The 23,403-nt window shown below is 35.6% G+C and overlaps 2 protein-coding genes across 3 annotated transcripts in view; both read right to left on the bottom strand.

The window, feature by feature from the left end:
* Window positions 1-20,995, bottom strand: part of LOC105100206 (kinesin-like protein KIF28P) — a 56,493-nt gene extending 35,498 nt beyond the window's left edge. Inside the window, 6 exon segments of the mRNA XM_064477253.1 lie at window positions 2,053-2,207; window positions 3,827-4,051; window positions 5,127-5,162; window positions 9,594-9,797; window positions 11,812-12,003; window positions 20,110-20,995. Coding sequence (XP_064333323.1) covers window positions 2,053-2,207; window positions 3,827-4,051; window positions 5,127-5,162; window positions 9,594-9,797; window positions 11,812-12,003; window positions 20,110-20,178 — 881 coding nt within the window. The 5' untranslated portion in view covers window positions 20,179-20,995.
* Window positions 20,996-21,125: 130 nt separating this feature from the next.
* The window catches only part of AHCTF1 (AT-hook containing transcription factor 1), a 79,943-nt gene continuing 77,665 nt past the window's right edge, over window positions 21,126-23,403 (bottom strand). Inside the window, exons 35-36 of one of the 2 annotated variants that reach the window (XM_031438487.2) lie at window positions 22,547-22,629; window positions 21,126-21,587 (exon numbers count right to left, since the gene is read on the bottom strand). In XM_031438487.2, the coding sequence (XP_031294347.2) occupies window positions 21,398-21,587; window positions 22,547-22,629 (273 nt within the window). In that variant the 3' untranslated portion in view covers window positions 21,126-21,397. The remainder of the gene's footprint in view (window positions 21,588-22,546; window positions 22,630-23,403) is intronic. The other variant, XM_031438488.2, reaches the window with a different exon arrangement.

Consider the following 23,403-nt stretch of genomic DNA (forward strand, 5'->3'; position numbering starts at 1 on the left):
GCTACTATCTGGGAGAAGATATTTATAATACATACACCTGAGAAAAAAATAATACAAAATACATTAAAAAAAAATCCACAGATCAATGAAAAAGACAACAACCCAACAGAATAATGGGGAAAACATAAAAACAGATATTTTGAGAGGAAACATATTGCTAAAAAACAGATCAAATGATGCTCAAGTTTGCTAGTAACCAAGACTATCAAGGCCATAGTAAAATATATTTATACCCATTTAACTGGTAAATATCAAGAAATCTGACAATATCAAACCTTAGAAAAGATACAGATCAATGGGATATGTTATACATTGTGCTGGGAATTTAAGTTGAGCCAACCACTTTGAAAAACAATTTGTCACCAGCTTAAAAAATTAGGTATTCACACACCTTATATATGAAACCCAGCAATTTCAGCTCTTTGACTATACTCAAAGAAACTTTAAAATATTGATACCCAGTGATCTGCACAAGAATGTTCATAGTAGCATTGTTTGTAATAGCAAAAAACAAACAAAAACCTGGAGACAATCAAAATGCCAATTAACAGGAGAATGAAGGAATAAATTGTGGCATATTCTCACAATGGAATACTATATAATAATGAAAAAGAAGTAACAACTGCTACTGTAACAACATGGATGGATCTCTTAGAGAACAAAAAATGAATTAACCAGTGCCACACATAACATGGATAGGTATTGTTAATAATGTTGAATCTAAAAGCAAACTCTACTCCTGGGTATATACTTAGGAGGAGGAGTAATTATTTTCCCCAAAGTACATGTACAAGAATGTTGATAGCAACTTTATTCATAATAATCAAAACCTGAAATCAAACTAAATGTCCGTTAATAGGAGAATGGGTAAATAGTGGTATATTCCTACAATGCCATACTGCATAGCAATATAAACTAATAATTGCTACATGAAAAAACAAGGATTAGTCTCACGACACAATTCTTAGTGAATGAAGCCAGATGCAAAAGACAATGACCTCATATAAATGATTACATTTATACGAAAATCAATACAGTCAGGAAAAACTAATCTTTGGCAACAAAGGTCAGTTCCTTTTGGTGGGATTAAAAACCAGGAGGGGCTTTGAGGCAGCTTTCTGGGTTTTGGAAATGTTCTATATCTCAGTCTAGGTGGTAACTACATAGATATATACATATATAAAAATTCATTGAGTTGATCCATTGTTGCAGGTAATTATGTTGAGAACATAGCTTTGCACTACTATATACGTAAAACTATAATATATATTTCTGTAATAGGTCTGCATTCCTGACTCTGAGTGTTCCTCCTTTCCTTTGGGAATCAAAAGTATCTCATAGAAAATATTTTCATGAAATCCAATATATATAAAAACTGTAATACAATGTTGCATGTGCACGTGTGTGTGTGTGTGTGTGTGTGTGTCTGTGTGTGTGTCTGTGTGTGTGTGTGTGTGAATTCAGTGCACTAATTTAAACAATGATGTCAGGTGGATCTGGGAAGGAGCTTAGAGATTTCCATTTGCTTTGTGAAAAATTTAATACATGTGTAAAAAAATTCATTGAGCTGAACTCAAATTTAAGATTTGCACACTTTACTGTAATTTATACCTTAATAACTTTAAAAAATGCAAACTCTAGAAGACCATATAACATTTTACCCTTTTTATAAAATACAAAAACCAGTGCACTAAATAATAATACTCATGTGATAAAACAAGGAAGGTTGAAAGAAAGAGGGAAGAAAGAGAGGGGAGAAAGAAAGAAGGAAGGAAGAGGGGAGGAAGGGAGATAAAGATAAAATTCAAAATGATGGTTACCCCCAAGGGAGCACAGGAAAGGAATACCAACTGTTTCTTGGGTTGTATGGTGTTTTTTTAGTGTTGGTTATTTTATTTAAAAGCAATTAACTAGTTTAAAATAAAGTCTATACGAGGGCCAGGAATGAATCAATGATAGTGGGTCACGAACCAAGGGTTATGATTAATCTAAATTTTGATATTTGAGGTCATTTTTATGGCACAAATAATTACCTATTCACTGATTATTTACCTGATAACATTTCCTAAATTGGTTAAACTTAAGTTAACTCGAGATCCTTCCCTCAGTCTGTCTCCTTCTGATCCTGAAGATTTCTGCCTTTCACTTCCGGCTAAATCCACCAGATTAATACTGGATTGTTTGGTGAGGTCTCTGTCTAGGAAAACCTGAGAGGAAGCACCACAGGTCATGCTATTAGAGTAGTAGCAGGCTACATAAGAAGTCGATCTATTTTACATTCTAAAATATTTTTTTCTAATTATATTTTCCACTCAGAAAAGGCATAATAAAATTTACAAGTTAAAATGCCATCCTCTTTACAATGACATTTTACAACCACATTACTGGGCCCAGCTGTCTCAGTTGCCCCTTCCCAATTTTGCAAAGCAATTTCCAATGTTATATTAGATACCAAGTATTTCTAAGATCAATAAGCAGTTTAAATATACTGTGAAATCTGCAAAATAAGCAACTGTTCAAGATGTCATGTAGTGGAAAGAACAATGTATTTTGGAATCCTGCAGATTCCCTTGCTGGTTACATGGCAATGAGCAAATGACAGCTTTTCAGAGTTTCAACTTTCTCAGTTGTAAACTAGGGATGATAGCATATGACTGAGATGTTATGAGGGTAAACGATAAAAGGTGTAATGGTTCTAACCATGCCTGGCATACACTAATAGGTGTAAATATTATTACTGACACCAATAAACAGAATATGCTCATTTTTTCAGTTGATTTCATCTCTTGCCTCTAAATACCAAGTTAAAAAAAATAGCAGGGCAAATCATATATGAAGTTTATGAATCTTACCAACATTGCAAAATCAAGTGAATAATACTTAAAAGTTTACAAAGTTCTTTAAAATGCGGTATCTTATTTAAGCTTCCCAATATTCCTATGAGGATAGCTATTTATTTCATTTTACAGAACAAGAAACGCAGACTCAAGAAAGTTAAATTTCCCAAAGGTTCAGAACTCGTAAACAGTCATACATGGTTTAGTATTTTCCCACTGTCCCTGGTTAGAGCAGGACAATGTTCACTTATTACTGTTTTATCTGTTACCAGCGCTGCGGTTTAGGGAACAGAGGTGGTAAAACTGTAGCTAACTATAATGTTTTCCCAGGCTTTGTGAATAACCATTTCTGATAATGGTAGAGATCACTGGCTGAAATCCACCAAGGAGAACGAAGGAGAAAAGTATGCTCTAGTTTACCAAAGATTCTAGTTAGTGGAGGGTTACATAGATTGGCCGGTTTCAAAGACTTTATACTGGTACTTCCAAACATTAGAGAGGCACCTCAGTATCCAGTGGTCCCCTAGGCTCATGGATCTGAAAGCTGGTCATCATCATATTGGTGATGAACAGAAGGGATACTAATGGAATTCTCCACGACAAACCACAGAGTCACTGTCATATTTCCCCCATTTGATCAACTAGGGTGGCAAAACTCATTCCTCAGAACATGGAATTTTCTTGAGGGAAGGCAGCCTTAGTCCCACGGGCACTTCTGGGATCTGGTAGACCTTACTACCACCCCTCCCTTAGTAATGTGCTCACTTAGCCGGGGTGGGGCATGGATGTGGGGGGAGGCAAGAAAAGAGCAAGTGCCTCACTTTCTCCTGCTTCTGACCCTGTAGCCTATGATTGAAAGTGGCCACCTTAATCCATAGGTCAAATCTAAAAAGATTCCATAATACTCACCAGCCCATAATGCCCCTGGGACCCCTTCCCATGGACCACCTTGGTGGGAGGTCCGGACAGTGCATCCATTTGAATCTCACCTGCTTGAACTGAATGGTGATGACCATGTGAGAACGGCTGCTGCTGGCATTCATGTTGGTCGAAGCTGTGGTCCTTATTTTTGTTCCTTGTTCCATCAGTCTTTCAATTTGTGCATAGTTCTCACAAGGCACTGACTTCAGACCATCCACATAAAAGCCCAGCTGTTGGTCTTCTCTTACTTTTAGCCCTCCAGGTTTCTTGGTTCTGGACAGCAAATCTCTTACCTGTGGAAAAAAGAATAAATAATTTTAGATACCTTTGTCAGTTTACCCACTCAGCAAACCTTAGGGGCATCCATTCTAGACCAAATATTGTACTAAGTATTGCCAATAGAAAGGTGCAGTTATGTATTCTGGAGATATAAATATGTAAATAAAAATTTACAGCATAATATAAGTGCAAAGGGAGAGGCCAGGATGGAAAAGCACTTGCTGAATATATGTGATAGGCACTGCATTAGACATTTAAAATTCAGTACATCTCAGTGCGCAGTGTCTTATTTTAAAGCCTCTACTTTATAAATGAGCAAACTGAGCTCTGAGATAAAGTGATTCTCCAAAGTCACACAGCCCGTAAATGAGAGGATTTCAAAGAATGCTCTAACTATGATCAGGCAAACTACATCCTGGGAGCCAGATTCAGCCCTCCACTTGTTTGTGTATGATCCTTAAGGGAAGAAAGTTTTCCACATTTTTAAATGGCTGAAAAAAAAAAAAATTTTGTAGCATGTGAAAATTATCTGAAATTCAAACTTCAGTCTCTAAACAGTTTTATTGGTACGTCCACTCACTCACGTATCCTCGCTTACGTGTAGCTGCTTTTGTGCTGTGAGGGCAGAGCTGAGTGCTTGTGACAGAGACATTATGGCCCCCAAAGCCTAAAATATTTTCCATCTGTACTTTGCTCGCCCCTGTACTGAAGCTAGGCTGACTGAAGCCAACTGTCTGAGCATGTATAGAGGAACTGACATCTGAGCTGGATTTTGAAGTCTAGTGGGTTCTTTCAGGCCAGAGGAAGCAGGGAGGGCATTTCAGGAAGAGGAAGGATAAATGCAGGAAAGAATGACATGTTCTGGAAAGCAAGAGCAGTTTTATGTGGCTGAAGCACAGAGACTGTGGAGATAAAAAGAAACAAAACGAAGCTGAACCTGCCTAAAAAGAGGTAGGTTAGGGCTGGATGGTCAATGCCGGGATGATGAGTTTTGACTTTACGTGCAGGATAGGTGAGGGGGAACCCCTGACGTTTATTAAGCTGCAGAGAGTAAGTTAGATTTGTATGTCAGAATATAATCACTGTTACCTGTTCGTTGTAAATTTCCAGCATACTGAATGTAACCTGTGTAGAAAAGAGCATAAATTAAGAGTCTCTTGAAACAGACATCTTTGGGGGGGAAAAAAAAGTAACATGGAAACAACATAAATGTATAACAAAGGAAAAGGCTAATATTAAATATAGTAAGGCTCTTTCCCATGCAATACGAGGTTCTCAAATAATTTTAATGATACGAAGTTCTTAATATAAATTAAAAATAGATACAAAACTCTGTGTGTGTTTCAGTTTCAACTGTGAACAGAAAAAGTTGTTCTTTATTGCTTACCCTCCAATCTAAACATATGTAGAAAAAAACATTGGTCTTTACTGTACCGTGCTTCTGGAACATTGCTAGCCAGGATTACATCTCTTAAACAGGAGACTGGAGGGATCTGAATGACTCTAGTCTAGAGAAAATGTTCTAAGATATTGACATTTTGCCACCATCATCCCCTACCCGTGAAAAGCCAGCCTGTCTATTAGTCACCTTGTGGTGAATCTTGCCAGTCAAACCTCACGTCCTCAGAGCTTCCAACTAGCTTCAGAGTGACTCATGTTTTAAAATGAACAAATGGGAGGGGAGATCAAGATGGCAGAGTAGGAGGATGCAGAGCTCACCTCCCCTCATTAACACATCAAAAATGTATCTGTATGTGGAGCAATTCTCACTGAAAACAAATTTGAAACTAGCAGAAAGACTCTTACAAAACCAAGGCTGAAAGAAAGGTCCACACAGAATCAGGTTAGGAAGGGAAGGGAACAATCAGTTGGGACCTGCACCCTAGGAGGAGACACAGAAGAGGAAGGGTATTACACAGGCTTGCAGATCCTTTTCGGGAGTGAGCGGCTTGAACCACATAGTGGGAGCCTCAGCCCTGGGGTATGACACTGGGAGGATGAGTCCCCATAGCTGGTTTGAAAACCAGTAGGACTGACAGCAGGGTTGTAAGAAACTTAGATTCCACTCACAGAATGTACACACACTTGCTTACTCCCAAAACAAGGCAGAGAGAGAGTAAAACTGTCATGGGACTCTGGCTAGTTTCCTGCGAGTGAAACTAGCCTGAGACGAGCATCCACTCCAGCCTCCAGCCTGAGCCGAGCATCCACTCCAGCCTCCAGCCCCTCTTGCCCCAGAAAGGCTCTCCTCTGTTGGGAGGAGGAGGAAGAGCACACTTAAGAGGGAACAGAGCCAGCGTGGATCCAACCCTCAGAGCTTCTGCTTCAGCAACTTGGGACTCAGCCTTACCCCGTATAGGGCAGTGACAGTCACTGAGCAGAGGGGAGAGGCCCTGGCTCACACACCTAGGTCTGACCTTAGTTCCTCCAACTCCAGCCCCAGCTCCTACCAGGGTGATAGCTGCCAGCACACCCTGGGGGAAGACCTAACTCATGTGCTCATGTCAGATTCAGCTCTCCCACCAAAGCCACTGGGCACACACAAATTGTATAGGGATAAGCTCACACAAAAACACCTCTGCAAGACTGCAACAGGTAACTGTTTCACCTAACTTTAGAGAGACAGAGAAAGTTAAGGAAAATGAGAAGACAGAGGAATTTGTTTTAAATGAAAGAATAAGTGAAATCCCCCCCCAAAAAAACAACTAATAAAACATAGATAAATAATTTACCAAACAAAGAGATATCCAGGTACAGGAAGTACAGAGGGTGCCAAACAAGATGAACCCAAACAGACCCAACCCAAGACATACCTAGGATACTCTACCCAGCAAGATCATCATTTAGAATTGAAGGACAGAGAAAGAATTTCCCAGACAAGCAAAAACTCAAAGAGTTCACCAATACTAAATCAACCTAAAAGAAATGTTAAAAAGTCTTCTCTAAGTAGAAAAGAAAAGGCTACAACAAGTAAGAACTTGTAGGAAAAGAAAAATTCCACTAATAAAGGTAAATATATAGTAAAGGCTGTGGCTCAACCACTTAAATAAACTAGTATGAAGATTAAAAGACAAAAATGATAGTTAGCTAGAATTAAACGGTGAAGAGATAAGCATGAAGTTGTAAAATATGACATCATAAACACAAAACATGGAAAAGGGGAGCAAAAAAATGTAGATTTTTTTTAGAATGTGTTTGAACTTAAACGACCACCAGTTTAAAGCTAGATGTAGGTATAAGTCAAGATACTTGAACTCCGTGGTAACCACAAATTAAAAATCTACAATAGATACACAAGAACTAGAGAGAAAGGAATCCAAGCGTAACACTAAAGAAAATCATCAAACTACAAAGGAAGAAGCTAAAAGAAAAGGGAACTAAAATAAACAATTGGTCAAGGATTAGCAAACAAGGATAGCTTCCAGTATGAAAGAGAGATCAAAATAAACAATAGAAAATAGGAACTCAGAGAAAACACACAATGTGGAGTATAGAAGAAAACTTTTTTATTTTGTAAGTTTCAGGTGTACAGCATTACAATTAGACATCTGTATAGACCACAAAGTGATCATCACACAAGACTAGTTACCATGCGCCACTATACAGTAGACTCACTTCACCAGTTTCACTCATCCCCCAACCTTCTTCTCCTCTGATAACCACTAAATTTATCTATGAGATTGTTTTCATTTTATTTTGTTTTTGTTTTGTTTTTTTAGATTCCACATAAGAGTGAAATCATACAGTACTTGAGTTTCTCCACCTAACATATTTCACCTAGCATAATACTTTCAAGGTCCAACCATTTTGCAAATGTCAGGATTTCATTCTTTTTGACAGATGGACAGTATTCCACTGTGTAAATATATACCACATCTTCTTTATCCATTCATCCACTGATAGACATAGGCAAAACATTCTCTGACATAAATCTTAGCAATGTTCTCCTAGGGCAGTCTACCCAGGCAACAGAAAAAAAAGCAAAAATAAACAAATGGGACCTAATGAAATTTATAAGCTTTTGCACAGCAAAGGAAACCATAAACAAAACAAAACGACAACCTACAGAATGGGAGAAAATATTTGCATGTGATGTGACTCACAAAGCTTTAATTCCCAGAATGTATAAAGAGCTCATACAACTTAATAACAACAACAACAACAACAACAAAACAACATAATCCAAAAGTGGGCAGAAGAACTAAGTAAACAATTCTCCAATGAAGACATACAAATGGCCAATAGGCATATGAAAAAATGCTCAATATCACTAAATATCAGAGAAATGCAAATCAAAACTACAATGAGGTATATCACCTCACACCAGTCAGAATAGCCATCATTCAAAAGTCTATGAATGATAAATGCTGGAGAGGGTGTGGAGCAAAGGGAACCCTCCTACACTGTTGACAGGAATGTAGTTTGGTGCAGCCACTACAGAAAATAGTATGGAGATTCCTCAAAAAACTAAAAATAGACTTACCATATGATCCAGCAATCCCAGTCCTGGGCATATATCTAGAGGGAACTCTTAATTTGAAAAGATACATGCACTCAAATGTTCATAGCAGTATTACATAGAATAGCCAAGACATGGAAGCAACCTAAATGTCTATTGACAGATGACTGGATAAAAAAGATGTGGTATATTCATACAATGGAATACTACTCAGCCATAAATATATATATATATATATATTGCCATTTGCAGCAACATAGATGGACTTGGAGATCGTCATTCTAAGTGAAGTAAGCCAGAAAGAGAAAGAAAAATATCATATGATATCATTCATATGTGGAATCTAAAAAAAAAGAAGGACATTAATGAACTCATCTACAAAAGAAACAGATTCACACACATAGTAAATAAACAATGGTACGGTTACTGGGGAAATGGGATGGGAAGGGATAAATTTGGGGGTTTGAGATTTGCAAATGTTAGCCACTATATATAAAAATAGATAAAAAACAAGTTTCTTCTGGATAGCACAGGGAATTATATTCAATGCCTTGTAGTAATCTTTAATGAAAACAAATATATGTATATATATGCATGACTGGGACATTATGCTGTACACCAGAAACTGACATATTATAACTGACTATATTTCAAATTAAAAAAATTTAAAAAAAAGAAACTACGCTTGGACAATTAAGAAACAAAATAATATTCTTTATTTAGAAATAAAAATTAAGATGAGAACACACTCACAACCTTGGTAGAAGAGGGGAGCAAAGGGAACCAGAGACTTAAGTTAGCTTAGGTTTTGTGTTATAAGCCTCAACAATATTCCTTCATTATTGTCAGCATTTAAGAAGCCTGCTTCTATCATACTCAAAATGCCTTTTAAAAATATTTCCTTTGGTTTGCACCCATAGAACCAGAAAAATTTAACATTTATTTAGCTGCAAATTGATTTGGTAATCATGTAAACATTTTGGTATGGAAAATTAATATTATCCTAAAATAGAGATGCTGATAACTTCCAATGGGGACAGGGAATTTCTAAAATGAAAAAAAAATTCTTAAAGAAGGAGTTTTAGAATAATACATACCTGGTATTCTTGATTTTTCTCCCGGTTCTCAATTGCTTTAAATAGCTCTTCACACACATTTGGAATAATACCCTTGTTTGCTCCAAATCCAATCATGGAATAGCTTTTTCCAGAGCCAGTTTGGCCATAGGCCAGGAGAGTAGTATTATAGCCTTGCCAAGCACTGTCCAGAATCCCCCTGCCAAGGTCGTGGAAAACATCTCTCTGGAAAGAAGATCACAGGCATCATGTTCAGCACAGGCTTTTCACAGTACTCTTAAAATCAAATATTCTGGTTTTAATGAATTCCACCTTAATTAGTATCATACAACTTAACTGGAAGTATAACTCAGATGCTTTCTTATGACCAATGGAATAAAGCTAGAAACCAAAAAGGGATTTGTCAATTTGGAAAACACTGATTACCAGGGATCACCATGGATCTTCAACCAGCTAGTATCCATCAGTATCGGATTTGTGTATTTTACACCCTTGACAAAACATGGGCTAGGTCTGTAAAATTCAGCAATTAGACAAAAATTTCAATGCACCAAGGGACAGAGACAGGCCAAAGTGTTTTCTACTTTCTCTGTATTCTTTCATTCAAATAATAACATCACAAAATGACTAGATTAATTTTAGCCCACTGCTGCTGAATCCTTTTTTCACAAGACCTGGTGGTTCTGAGGCCAACACATACATATACACATATACCTTTTATTTTCCTTAAGTGGGAGACGGTGCTTGTGCCCACAATTGCTTAGAAGAGAGAGTGTGGTCTGGCTCTTTTATTATCTATTGTATTATCTATAATATTATAGCTATTATTACATATTATTGCCAGTCAGCATGAATTCTCTTATTTGAGGCTGTTTCAAAGTGTACATTCTATTCTCTAATATCAATAAAATAGTAAGCATTACATGTTCCACTTTTTGCAATATATATATTTGTATTATTTATATAATTTTTATTTCTGGAAAAGATGCACATACCAACATAGAGTGACTTATATATGGACCACAGACAATAGCCAATTTTCTTACACTATTCAATTCTCATGAGAAAAGAAGAAAAATTATTGCAGTACAAGCGTTAGTGGAGCTCCAGACTTAAACCATAGAATCTAGTCAGTGGTTTTCCAGAACCTTGTGACCATACTCTTACCAGAAAATTATATTTATATAATGGATATCCAGTCTACCTTATGGGCTATTAGCTAAAACTAAGGAGCGCTTACTAAGCTTAGTAATTAGTTTTGCTGTCTTTTTCTTTCTGTGCTACTTGGAGATTTAGAGAAATGTTTTTATTGTCAACTTTTATGAACTGAAAACTTTAAAATAGAATTTTATTAAATAAATAAAATCTTAGAGAATTGAATCATTCTATAAATTTTGTTAGCTGTAGAGTTTTCTGTACAGTTTTCCATTGAAATCTCTTTTGGGTGTCAGTGATTCATATATTAGGTAAGCCAAGAAGTCATAAAACTACATTTCTAATTTCTTCCTATTTACCCTCCTATAATCAATTACATGAAACATTTTTCTGCACTACAGTATGTGAAACAATATTCTGCAATATTTTAATAGGTGGTCAAGAAAAAATAGGTGTTCATCTTCACTGTGAATGAGAGGAAATGCTGTTGACAAAGTTAGTCAAGTCTCTTTACAGCATAATTCTTGCAGTCTTTTAAAGCTATCTTTAAAAAAATTGAGATATAATGGACATATAACATTATATTAGTTTCAAGTGTACAACATTCTTTCTTTTGCACGTAGTTGTCCGGATACATATTCTTGTCACAGAACCTGTAACATCTGAATGTACTTTTTTTTGCCTGTCTCTTAACACCAAATTGTGAGCAACTTTACAGCAGAATAGTGCATAGTACGTGATAAATAGTCAATAAACCAAAAGTTCTCAAATGCTGAGTGCCTCACAAGTTTTGCTTATTTTGCTTATCTCAGGAAAATTAATCGACTTGACTGACATTCGTTTTTCAAAATATGTCAACACATTGGGAAATAACTGATTTGAGTGTCTAAAATTTTAACTAAGCAATAGTTGCACTTTTTGGACCTCATGTTTATCATGAAAAGGAATAAATTTAAAACCAAATTCTCATATGGAAGCATATATTGTACCATTCTTGCATTAAAAATTATTATACTGTTACACTGCTAACACTTAAATTTAAAAAAGAAACAACTTCCATCGAAGTTGTTTTAAAGCAGTTTACCTGGCCTGCAAATTTACTGCTTGGGTCAGCTGAAATAAACACACCATCTTTATCCTTCTGAAATCCATTGTGAGACCAATATGCCAGGTCAAAAGTAAACATCTTCATATGTTCTGGATTCTTAGGGTCTTGTATAATGGTAGTCCTGGAATGCATGGAAATCACGCATTTGCTTCCAGAATTCTTCTCTCTCTATAGTCAAATTACAAATTGAGAGTCAATCAATGCAATTTTTCTTTGTCATCCAATTGTTTTCCAGGTCTTCATATTTAGTAAAAAATTAAGCCAGAAACTTACCGTTCATTCATTTTGTTCTCTAATTATGTTATTCTTAGCAGCTGTTATGACAACAGTTGCTCTTATACTTCCTTAGAATTTTTGAAAGGCTTGTCTCTAGTCATATTACCTTTCTGAGAATAGCATATCTAACACCCAACTGTACTAATAGCAATGACTATAGCGTCAGAGATCCACTTTCAGCATCACAATGAAAGAAGCTCCATGGTCCCACTCCCCCTGTAAAACTGGTGAAAATTATTAATGAAAAAATGACAATGAAAAAACCAACCATTTTAAGCCTCTGGAAACGGTTCTAAGAATAAACAACACCGCCCCCCAAAAAAGAAAAGAATAAGAATAAACAGCCAATGAAGGAATATCAATTCAATAAAATCTATCAAAATTTGGTAAGAAAGAAGAGTCTGTGGTAGCTAAGCAAGACCACTCCCTCCCTCTCCCTTGCCAACTCAGCAAAGTGGAGACTACTCTGGAATGCCAGAGCTAAAACCACGGGCCTCCCTTTCTCCCCAGATTCCAGTAGGAGGGATTTCTTCCTGGGAGGAGAATATTGGCATTTCTTACCCTGCTCCCATCTACCTGTGGCTGAGGATAAGTCTGAGGAAAGTATGGTTGAGAGACGGGAGTTCCTTCTTCTACCCATTTTCCACTCATGGAATGGAGGCTCCACTTTGGTTGCAGCATGCTGAGAATACTGGGGTTGCTTACCCTGGTTCCTGAGGTGGTGGTTCTATGCCAGGAGAGACAAGCTGAGAGGATCTCACACTACTCTTCCACATTCACCAAGTGCTAGCCTTTTAGAGCAGGGTGTCACATAGGGTAGCTTGCTGTTGTCCCCACCCCGAAGTCCAGAGCCCTAGTTTAGAGATCCTGCTTGGGCAGATAGCACCTAATCTCTTCCCAAAAGAACTGACTTCATTTGCTCCTGTAGAGAAGTTCAATCCTAGGGTGGTTGTGATGAAAGGCAATTGGCAGATTGAAGATACAGGTTAAATTATAGGCTCTCTAATTTGCAGGGGAGGAACTGGGGAATAAGATAGCTGGGAGGAACCTACCTGGACTCAGAAAATATATCAAACATCGATCTCAGAAACTATTCCTTTCAAACGGACCAGAATTTGACTGAATTAGTTTGTAGAGCAATTTGTACCCCAGGGCATTGTTGAAAACAACATAGCAAACAATCAGCAGTCAGCGGGGTTTACAGCTTGACGTGGTCAAGAAAGACAGGAGGCCCTACCAAAACTGTTATCAACCTTGGATGACCAGGGCATACCAAAAGCTGTATCTTTTTGAGGAGCAACAACAAAAGTAGGGGTGTTGTTTGATGTTTGATATTTTCGCCATTAAGCACTTTTTTGCTGCAAACATCTTTGCTGCAGGCATTTTCACCGCAAACATTTCACTGCATAAACTAACTGGTCATAAGGCAATTTTGTCTCGAAAGATAAAATAACTGGTTGACAGTTTGGTTCCAACTGGTTGAAATGCATTAGCATTTCTTCCAGTTATCCATGTTATCGATGGCTTTAACAAGCTGACAGATGACGATGATTTATTTGCCTCAAGAGTTTGTTTCTTATTTTGAAACACACTTTAGAGAATAAAGAGGCAAAGACCTTAAAAGCACAGAGTTGTACCCACATTTCCCATAGAACTTTGGAACGTCCATCAAAGGACAGGTGACAATATGCCAAGAACAAACAACAGTGTAGACAGAGGCTTTCACAACACAATACAAAGCTCCATTACAAATACGCATCCTACTGTTTGGAAACTGATACCTCTCTTAATGAAGGAAGAAATTTTAGTGAAAAAGAAAAAGTGCAATACCAATGAGGAAATGAATCAATAAGCCAAAAAAATGCATTATACTATAAATGAAAGATTTTGTAGATAAGTGCTTAGGTACAACCCACAAAATAAAACCAGTTATTTGTGCAGTATTGCTATGAATACACATACGTTTTAAACATATTAAAATATTTTGTATTTTGAAATAAAGTCGTTTAATTCCCTTTTACTTTTCATTATTTTTTTTTTTATGGTAAAACTGCCCCATGGCCAGTTAGTCACGTGGTGAAAATATTTGTGGCAAAGATTATGGCAAAAGTAATTAGAACTTGGTGGGAGAAAGATTTCACTAATATAATCCAGCCAATCACTATACATATAAACAAGCAAATAAGAATAACAAGCTACTGAGGGGTGGGAGGACCAGTACCCAGACTTGCTACAATATATCATCTAAAATGTCCACTTTCCAATAAAAAAAACTATGAGGCATGCGAAGAAATAGGAAAGTAAGACTCACACACTGGAAGGAAAGCAGGCAACAGAAATTGAGTGACCAGATACTGGAGTTATCAGAAAAAGACTTTACAGTTATCATTACAAACATTCACAGAACCAAAGGAAACCAGATTAAAGTAAAAATTATAAATGAATAGTATAAACAATTGATTACATTAGCTAAATTTAGATGAAATTGACAAATTCTTAGATACAGAGTATTAACAGACTCAAGAAATAAAACAACCTGAATAAACCTACAAGTGAAGATTGTAGTAAAAGAAAACAAAAAACTCTCAAAGAAATGACTTGACTACTTTATTCTATCAAACATTTACAGAGTTAATACCAATTCTTCATAAACTCTTCCAAAACGGAGAACACTCCCGAACTTATTTTTATGATACCTAATCCAAAGACATCACATACACACACAAAAACTACAGACCAATATCTCTTATGAATATAGATACAAGAATCTTCAATAAATTATTAACAACATGAATCCAGGAACATACAAAAAGAATTATACACCATAACCAAATGATGCAAGGGATCATTTGGGGTGCAAGGCTGGTTTAATATCTGGAAATGATTCTATTGATCATATTTTTTATTTTCTATTATTTTATGATGCTTTGACAACCTGGGACCTAGAAAGATTGTCCCTCCCAGGACTAATGAATTCCTAGAGATAGCAAACAACTTATTTTTCATGCAAATCAACCAATCCAAAGTCCATATCCCAAATACCTCCTTTACCTTAGCCACATACCAAGCCAATATTTTCCCTGCCCAATTATCACCCAAGGGTCAGGTACCTGACAACTAGAGAGCACCTGACCAACTAAAGCCCAGAACCTATGTAAACGACTCAAACTATCCAATCCTAAGACTGCTCAAACTTGCCTACATGCCTTGCCCATTCCTTCCTGTGGAAACCACAGTAAGGCTATGGGCCATGTACTCTTTGCTCCTGCCTTCTGACCAACTTTGATACTTACCTATGCGGCTGTATGGAATGCTCCTTTCTCTTGGAAATTATAAGGCAAGTTGTCGCTGTATCTGTTACCTTACTATACCTGATTAAAACAAATCTTGGGTACACTTTAAAATAATGATTAATATCAATAGAATAAAACACAAAAATCACATATTATCTCAAGAAGCAGAAAATGCATTTGACAAAAATTCAACACCATTTTGTGATAAAAAAAAATTCAACAAATTAGAACTAGAATGGAACTTCCTCAATCTCAAAAAGGGCATTGGCAAAAAAAAATCATTACTAATATACTTAATAGTCAAGGCTGAATATTACCCTCTAAGATCAGGAAGAAGACAAGGATTTCTTGACATTTCTACTCAATATTGTATTGGAGGTTATAGACAAGGCAATTAGGCAGGAAAAAGAGATAAAAGGCATCCAGATATGAAAGGAAGAAGTAAAATGATCTCTTATTTATGTATGACATGATCTTAGAAAATCCTACAGAATCCACTAAAAAACTTGTAGAACTAATAAATGAGTTAAGGTTGCAGGATGCAAAGTCAATATACAAGAATTAATTGTATTTCTATACACTTTAAATGAACAATCAGAAAATGAAATTAAGAAAATTTCATTTCTCATACTACCAAAAATAAAATATTTAAGAATAAAGTTAATAACAACAAAAAACATAATCTGAATACTACAAAACATCATTGCAAGAAACTAAAGATCTGAAAATTAGAAAAACATCCCATTTCATAGATCAAAAGACTTTCATAGATCAAAAGATAATACTCTCCAAATTGATGTACATACAATGCAATCTCTATCAGAATCCTGTAATCAAGCAGGACCCTATTGTCATTGGTGACAATATGGTATTTTTAACTGCTTGACTGTATAATAGCTTAAATGGCTTTCCTGATCATGCTTTTACCAACCAGGATTAGGCTGGAGAGAGGAGAGGCTTGGATGGTCTGCCCAACCTCCTCATGGTGCTGCACATGGGGATCATGCTCAGTGCCCTGCTTTTGCTCCTGATACCTCAGAAATGGCAGTTGGGTTTCTGCTTTTTGTATCTTGTTGTTTATAACTCACCTCAATGGAACATGCAGTCACTTGTGGTTTCTTTGTATTCTGTTGTTCAAGGTGCAGGTCCCCTGGCCTCAGCCTAAATGCTGTAAGTATATTAATCAATCTGACTTTAAACTGCATTTTTTTCTCTAGAGCACTTTTTCACAAACCCCCTTTCCTAAACACCCTTTGTTCTAAGCACAAGAATATTTAGAGATTCCCAAAGCCAGGGAAAACATCATACCCAGAAGGGGACCCAGATCCGCTGCATCTGCAAAAACAATTTTGCAACAATTTGTTACCCTGTATGTGACCTCATACCTAGTACCACCCCTTGAGCTCTTTTTTTTAACCCTTACTATAAAACCCCATACCTTCTCTCCCCAACAGGCTTACAGAGGCATTAGCCCACTGTGACCTCCTTTGCTTGGCAAAAAAATAAAGCTGCCTTTTCTACTTCATCCTAAAACTCAGTCCTTGGTAATTGGGGGTACAGAGCCCGAGTTTCAGCAACAATTCCATCTGCCTTCTTTGTAGAAATTGACATACTGATTGTAAAATTCACATGGAACTGCCAAGCAACCAGAATAGCGAAAACAATCTTTACAAAGAAGAAAGTAGGATTCACACTTACCACAACTTAGTACAACCAACAGTGATCAAGAATGTAGTAGTGCCACAATGACAGATGTACAGATTAATGTAATGAATTGAGAGTCTAGAAATAAACCCAAACATCTATGATCAACTGATTTTCAAAAGGCTGACAAAAAGAAAAAAGAATGGCCTTTACAAGGAAAGGAGCTGGGAAAACTTGATGGCCACGTCCAAAAGAATGAACTAGGATCCTCACCTTATATAACATTCACAAAAAGTAACTCAAAATGGACCAAAGACCTAAATGTAAGAGCAAAAACTGAAAAAGAAAACACTGGAGTAGATCTTCATGACACTGGATTAGGCAAAGTATCCTTAGATATGACACCAAAGCACAATTTTTTTAAAAAAAAGGACATCAAAATTAAAAACTTTTGTGCTTCAAAGAACGAAGACAACCCACAGAATGGGAGAAAAATTGCAAGTCATCTATCTAATCAGAAATTGTATCCAGAATATATAAGGAATAGCTCAATATAAAGAGGTAATTAATCCAACTTAAAAATGAACAAGGATCTGGACATTTTCCCAAGTAAGACATACTAGTGGGCAATAATAGAACATGAAAAGATACGTGACATCATTAATCATAAGAAAAATGCAAATCAAAACCATGAGATACCACTTCACGCCAACTGGAATGGCTATAATGAAGTCAGATAACAAGTGTTGGCCTGGATTAGAGAAACTAGAACTCTCATACACTGCAAGTAGGAATATAAAGTGGTGCAGCTGCTTTAGAAGTCTGGTAAGTCCTCAAATAGTAACATAATTTACTATACGACTCAGCAATTCAATGTCTAGATGTATGACCAAAGCAAATAAAAATGTGTCTACACAAAAACTTGTAAACAAATGTTTATAGCAGCATGATTCATAATAGCTAACAGGTGGAAACAACCCAAACATCCACTGAGGAAATGAACAAAATGTGGCATGTCCATACAATGGAATATTTTCCAGCATAAAGAAATGAATTTTTGATATATGCTACAACATAAGTAAATTCTGAAAACATCATGCTAAGTGAAAGCCAGTCACAAAAGACTACATAATTCCATTCATGTGCTGTACAGAACAGGGAAACATGCAGAGAGATTAGTTTAATCGTTGAGGACTGGGAGAATGATGATAGCTAAAGGGTACAGATTCTTTTTTGAGGTGTAAAAGTGTTCTAAAATTGACCACTGTAATGGTTGCATATACTTGTGAATATACTAAAAATTGAGTTATACACTTTAAATGAGTTAAATGTATAGTATGTGAATTACAATCTCAAGAAAAACATTTAAGAACATTATCGTGAAAATAACTACAGCAGCTAATATTAAAAAGTACTTGTCAGGCACAGTGCTCACTGATTTACACATTATTTTACTTAGTGTAACAGCAACCCTGTGAGGTACCAGTATTTCCATTTTACACATAAGGAAACCAAGGCTCAGAGTTTAAAATCTTGCTCAAAGCAACACAGTAGACAAGTGATATAGTAAGGTTTTGAACCCAAGTTCATCTGTTCAAAAGCTCCTGACAGCCTTTGTCTTACAAGGGAAGTCTCAAAAAGCTGTTTCTCTGATCTCACAATGAAGATAGATTGGGTATGAAATTAGAAAATTAGGCAGGGTCTAGGTCACTAAGGGGATATAACAGTTATCCAGCTGTGATCCATAACTATTTACCCTCAAATTAAAACTCAAAAAACAAACAAACAAAACAAAAACAAAACTTTGCAATTATTTTAGTGATACTAAAGGCTGGTGAAAAACACCTCTGGGATAACTTTCAATGTGTTGATGTGTTAGGTTATAAAATGATTTTTTTTTTGTCAAAACATTTAATTTACTGATCACATGATTATTTCTTTTGACACTTTTTGAGTCGGTTTCCTGAGAAACCATGCCACTTTAGAAGTCTTAAATAGGTGATACACTTAAAAGTTGTCTAGCTATAAATTTATCTAATTACATGTTGGCCTGATTGCTAAAATATTTTCTGCAATATAGATGTTAAGGGACAGAACTGATACCAACTGAAAGTGTGCAAAACAGTATTTTATATTAACAGTCAAAAGAGAAAAAGCAAACTGTACAAGTGGCAATGAAGACCCGTTATGAGGTCATCATTACATTGTATCCCATTCAGGAACCGTTATTGTCAAGTAAGCCTTTGCATGTTGTTCTAGCATACTCTTACCCAAATCTTACCTATCCTTTATGTCCATCTCAAATGCTTCTAGCTCCAGAAGTCTTCAAGTTCTCTATAGGCAGAATGAACTACACCTGATCTTTCTCTGGGTACCACAATGACTTACCTTACTATGGTACATACTGCTATACATTATTAACATACACAAGACCACAAGCTGTTGGAAAACAAGGACTTTCCTTTGTATCCTCAAGAGCGTTAAATCCATGGCAGAATATCAAAAGTCTGCTGAATGGATCAATTGTTTAGAATTATCTTAAAATTCAACTTCTCCATCGATAATCAAAGATAGACAAATGGTAAATGTTCTAGAATGAGTATAATCCATGTATTATCTAAGATGTTGTAGCAACAGTTTAATGACTGGTGTTTTTGTAAAAAGTTATATAAATATATTTATACATAAAAGCATTTACAATACATAGAGTTCATTCAGAATTAATTTGCTTGCTTACAATCTATTGCTTTTGAAGGGAAAAGTACATTTTAAAAATACATAGCACATATCTATACTCACCAAACTGCACTGGTTTAAAAATTAACTTGACAATAAATTTTTCTTGTCAATTTTTTTTATTGTGCTACTTGCGCAAAGAAACTGTTTACTGAATTATGTTTAGATCTTTAAATTACTCATTTAACAAGTTCATTTAAATAAGTTTAATATTCAATAAATGACAAGCAGCTTAAATACAAGTTTGATAACTATCATTAAAAAATTAATAAAATTAAAGTCGTAGTCAAATTTTCAACAAGGCAATGTAACATTTATCACTAACCTGACTAAAAGGCCGCACTCGTACTGCTACTTTCACTCTGTCAATACTTGGCATAGGCATTTTCATCATTTTCCCATTATTTGTATTGTTATTTGGTGGAAAAATAATGTAGAAAGTACACTGCTTATGCTTCACACTAAAACATTAAAAGCTTAGCCAACAAAAGCAGTTTGTTTCTAGACAATCAATTATTAATGGTCCATTCATTACATACTATCAATTACCTGTTATAAATTATTTTACAACACTTATTTATTGATGAATTTTATAGCCTACATCAAGTATCACCACTTAACTGCACACAGTCACACTGCAGAGAACAGTGTTTTTTTCTTTTCCTTTTTCCACATCTACTCACTCTTTCCCCATACTCTGTGCCTGAGGTCCTATGAGAATTTGTTAGTTTTAAAACCTGAATATTAAGGGATTTCTGTGATTCAGTAGCAAGCCCCTTCACAGCAATATTATAAAATTTGTTCAGACTTCTCATTCTAATAATATTAAGCACATAAAAGATGCACTGAATAGCCACAAAACAGATTTGTTTTTCATTCTCTTTCCCTCTCAAAACCTTTTAAGAAGTTGCTAGTGAGCAGTGAACCGGTCAGTCTAACCTGGATAATTAGTCTCTGAATAATTAAGAGACTTAAAAAATAGCCTCTAAGCTTGCTGAACAAGAAATGTCAATATTATATTTAACCAAAGCATTGCTTAAAAAATTACTAATTTGAGGTAGAATATACAAAATTTGTTGAACTGTAAAAACAAAAGTGGCAAAATTACATGCCCATAATCCAATTTCAACAGTTAATAGCAACCTCCCCCAATTTATGATTAGGTATCTTAATCACAGAAGCAAAGTGCATAAATTATAAGATAGCAACTTAAAAACAGTTCAATCCTCATTTTAAAATTGGTCTAATACCTTTATAGAGAAAGAAAATTGAACCAGTATCTACTAGCATATAAAATCATTAAAACAGAAATCCCCTCTTAAAAATCTAACAGACACAAACTACTGTGAAGTATATACTTTATTTAACATTCCAATAATAAGCCATATTTACATATAATATAAATGTATGAAGTCTTAATATAAAATAGAAAAACTGCCTGGACTAAAAGAATCACACTCCATATGGAGTTACTTTACTTATTGAAGACCTTATGTTTACAAAAATTTACAATAATTTATATAAATTATTTTCTTCCAAATTAGATGATTTTTAATAATCCACAGAATTCTGATGACTTTACAAATAGGTGTACATTAAAAACTTGAAAAAAATTACAGCATTTTTCTGCGTAAAACTTGCTTTGGAAAGGAAGACAATTTCTTCCTGCTCCTTCCAAGAGTTTTTCCTGTCACTTCTGCAGTTTTTCTTGGCTTGCTCTTTACTGCATCAGTTGGACTTGCCAAAGGTGAAATCAGCTTAATTTCTACTGGAGGAGGTGACCAACTTTCTTCTTCTGTGTTTCTGAAATAAAGATGTAATTCAGGTAAGAATAAACACATTATAATATAAAATGTAACTGGCTTCCCAGTATATTTGAGGAGAGTTTAGGGATTACCCTTTCATAGTGCTTTCATTTTATAAAGGAGAAGTCAAGTTAAAACTTAAGTCGTATGAGCTAATTAGAAGCAGAGTGAAGGTTTCACATGATAGAATTTTCCCTTTATGACTAGAATACTCAAGAACAATTATGCTGAATTTTCACTTAAATGTTTCATATGTATTAATAAATACTGACAGGCTACAAGGATTGGCCAAGTACCAGCAGTCAGTCCATGGAATGAGAGCCCAGCAGGCCAATAATAAAGTGTATGAGAAATGACAATTCTCAAAAATATGAATATATTTTTATAATACAACTTATTTTCCACATATCCACAAAGCCAATTTATATGTAAAGTGTTATGAATTATAGTAAAAAAAAAACTCTCATTAAATCAGTTTTCAAAGTAAGAGAAAATTGATTATGTTGTACTTTTATGAAATTCAACCATGCCTAAAGCACAAATATATCTGAAGTGGAGTAATTTCCCCATGGATGAAGTTTTCATTGCTACAGTGAAATAATCACAGGATTTTTAAATTTTTAACTATTTTACTGGTAGTTATCTATCTTTACTAAGGAAAAGGTAAAACATTCCACTCCCCTTCCCCAACCCATTGCAAAAACAAATATTCACTGGGTACTCAACTCGCCCACCCTACTATCTTTCTTTAAAAAGGATGAATAGGCTTTCGTGCTATAAGAGAGAGCCACCTTCTGCAGTGAAATCTAACAATTACATGGAGCCAGTGCATAAAAATTCCCCTAAGAATTATCCTTTTCTGATGAGTTTAATTTCACTTTTTAAAATTAAGATTCTTCTCAAATCTAATTTTAAGAAACATACAAACAAAAAAATATGATGTAGAAAAAGTCATACTTGCTTGCTTGTTTTGTTTTTGTAGCCCTGATTCTTTTCACTTGCTGCTTTCCCACAGTTTCTATTGATTGAGCATCATCTTCCTATGGGTTAAACAATGTTTACAAGATCAACCTTAAGTAATTAAACATTTGAAATCTAAACTGAAACAGTTCTATCCCGAGTCAAGGAATATAGCCAAATAGTGCTAAATGAATCAAAACTCAACAAATCTCAAATGGAATCCTCATATTTCTTGGTAGAAACACTGGTCATCTAGGACAGCCCATTATCCCCCATCTGCACACATTCAATTGCTCTCCAAGTCTTGTCAATTTTGCTCTGGAATGTTTCCATTGTCCACTGCCCTTTTGTCCTGTTGCCTCTGTCCAAATCCAGGTTCTTGCTGCTGCGTAAGAATTAGTCCACCAGTGACTATTTTTTCCTCCCTAGAATTTTTCATCAAAACTTTACTTAGAACATGTACATGGCTATTTGCTAGTCTGTGAACAGCCCCACTGCCCTTTCTCAAGCACTGCCACGCTTCTGTGCCTCTGTATCTGCTGTCTTCTCTTTCAGGAATGCTTGTCTCCTTTACCTTCTGTCTATAAGGTTATCTGGGTATAAATGATTCTTATCATGCTGTGAAATAATTGTGTGTTCTGCCTCTTCAATTAAACTGAACTCCTGAAAGACAAGGAATCTGCCTGAATTATTTTTGTGTAAGTCTTTGCCCTTGCATAAAACTGGGTCATAGCAGATAACTCAAGAAATGCTCATGAATTAAGATTAATAAACATAAGGGTCTCATGCTCACACTTAATTCCTGAACTACTTTTATTTCAGAGTTATGTGCAACTAGGTAATATAGTCAACTC

The sequence above is a fragment of the Camelus dromedarius genome, chromosome 21, assembly GCF_036321535.1.
Source record: "Camelus dromedarius isolate mCamDro1 chromosome 21, mCamDro1.pat, whole genome shotgun sequence".
NCBI classification, from domain to species: domain Eukaryota; kingdom Metazoa; phylum Chordata; class Mammalia; order Artiodactyla; family Camelidae; genus Camelus; species Camelus dromedarius.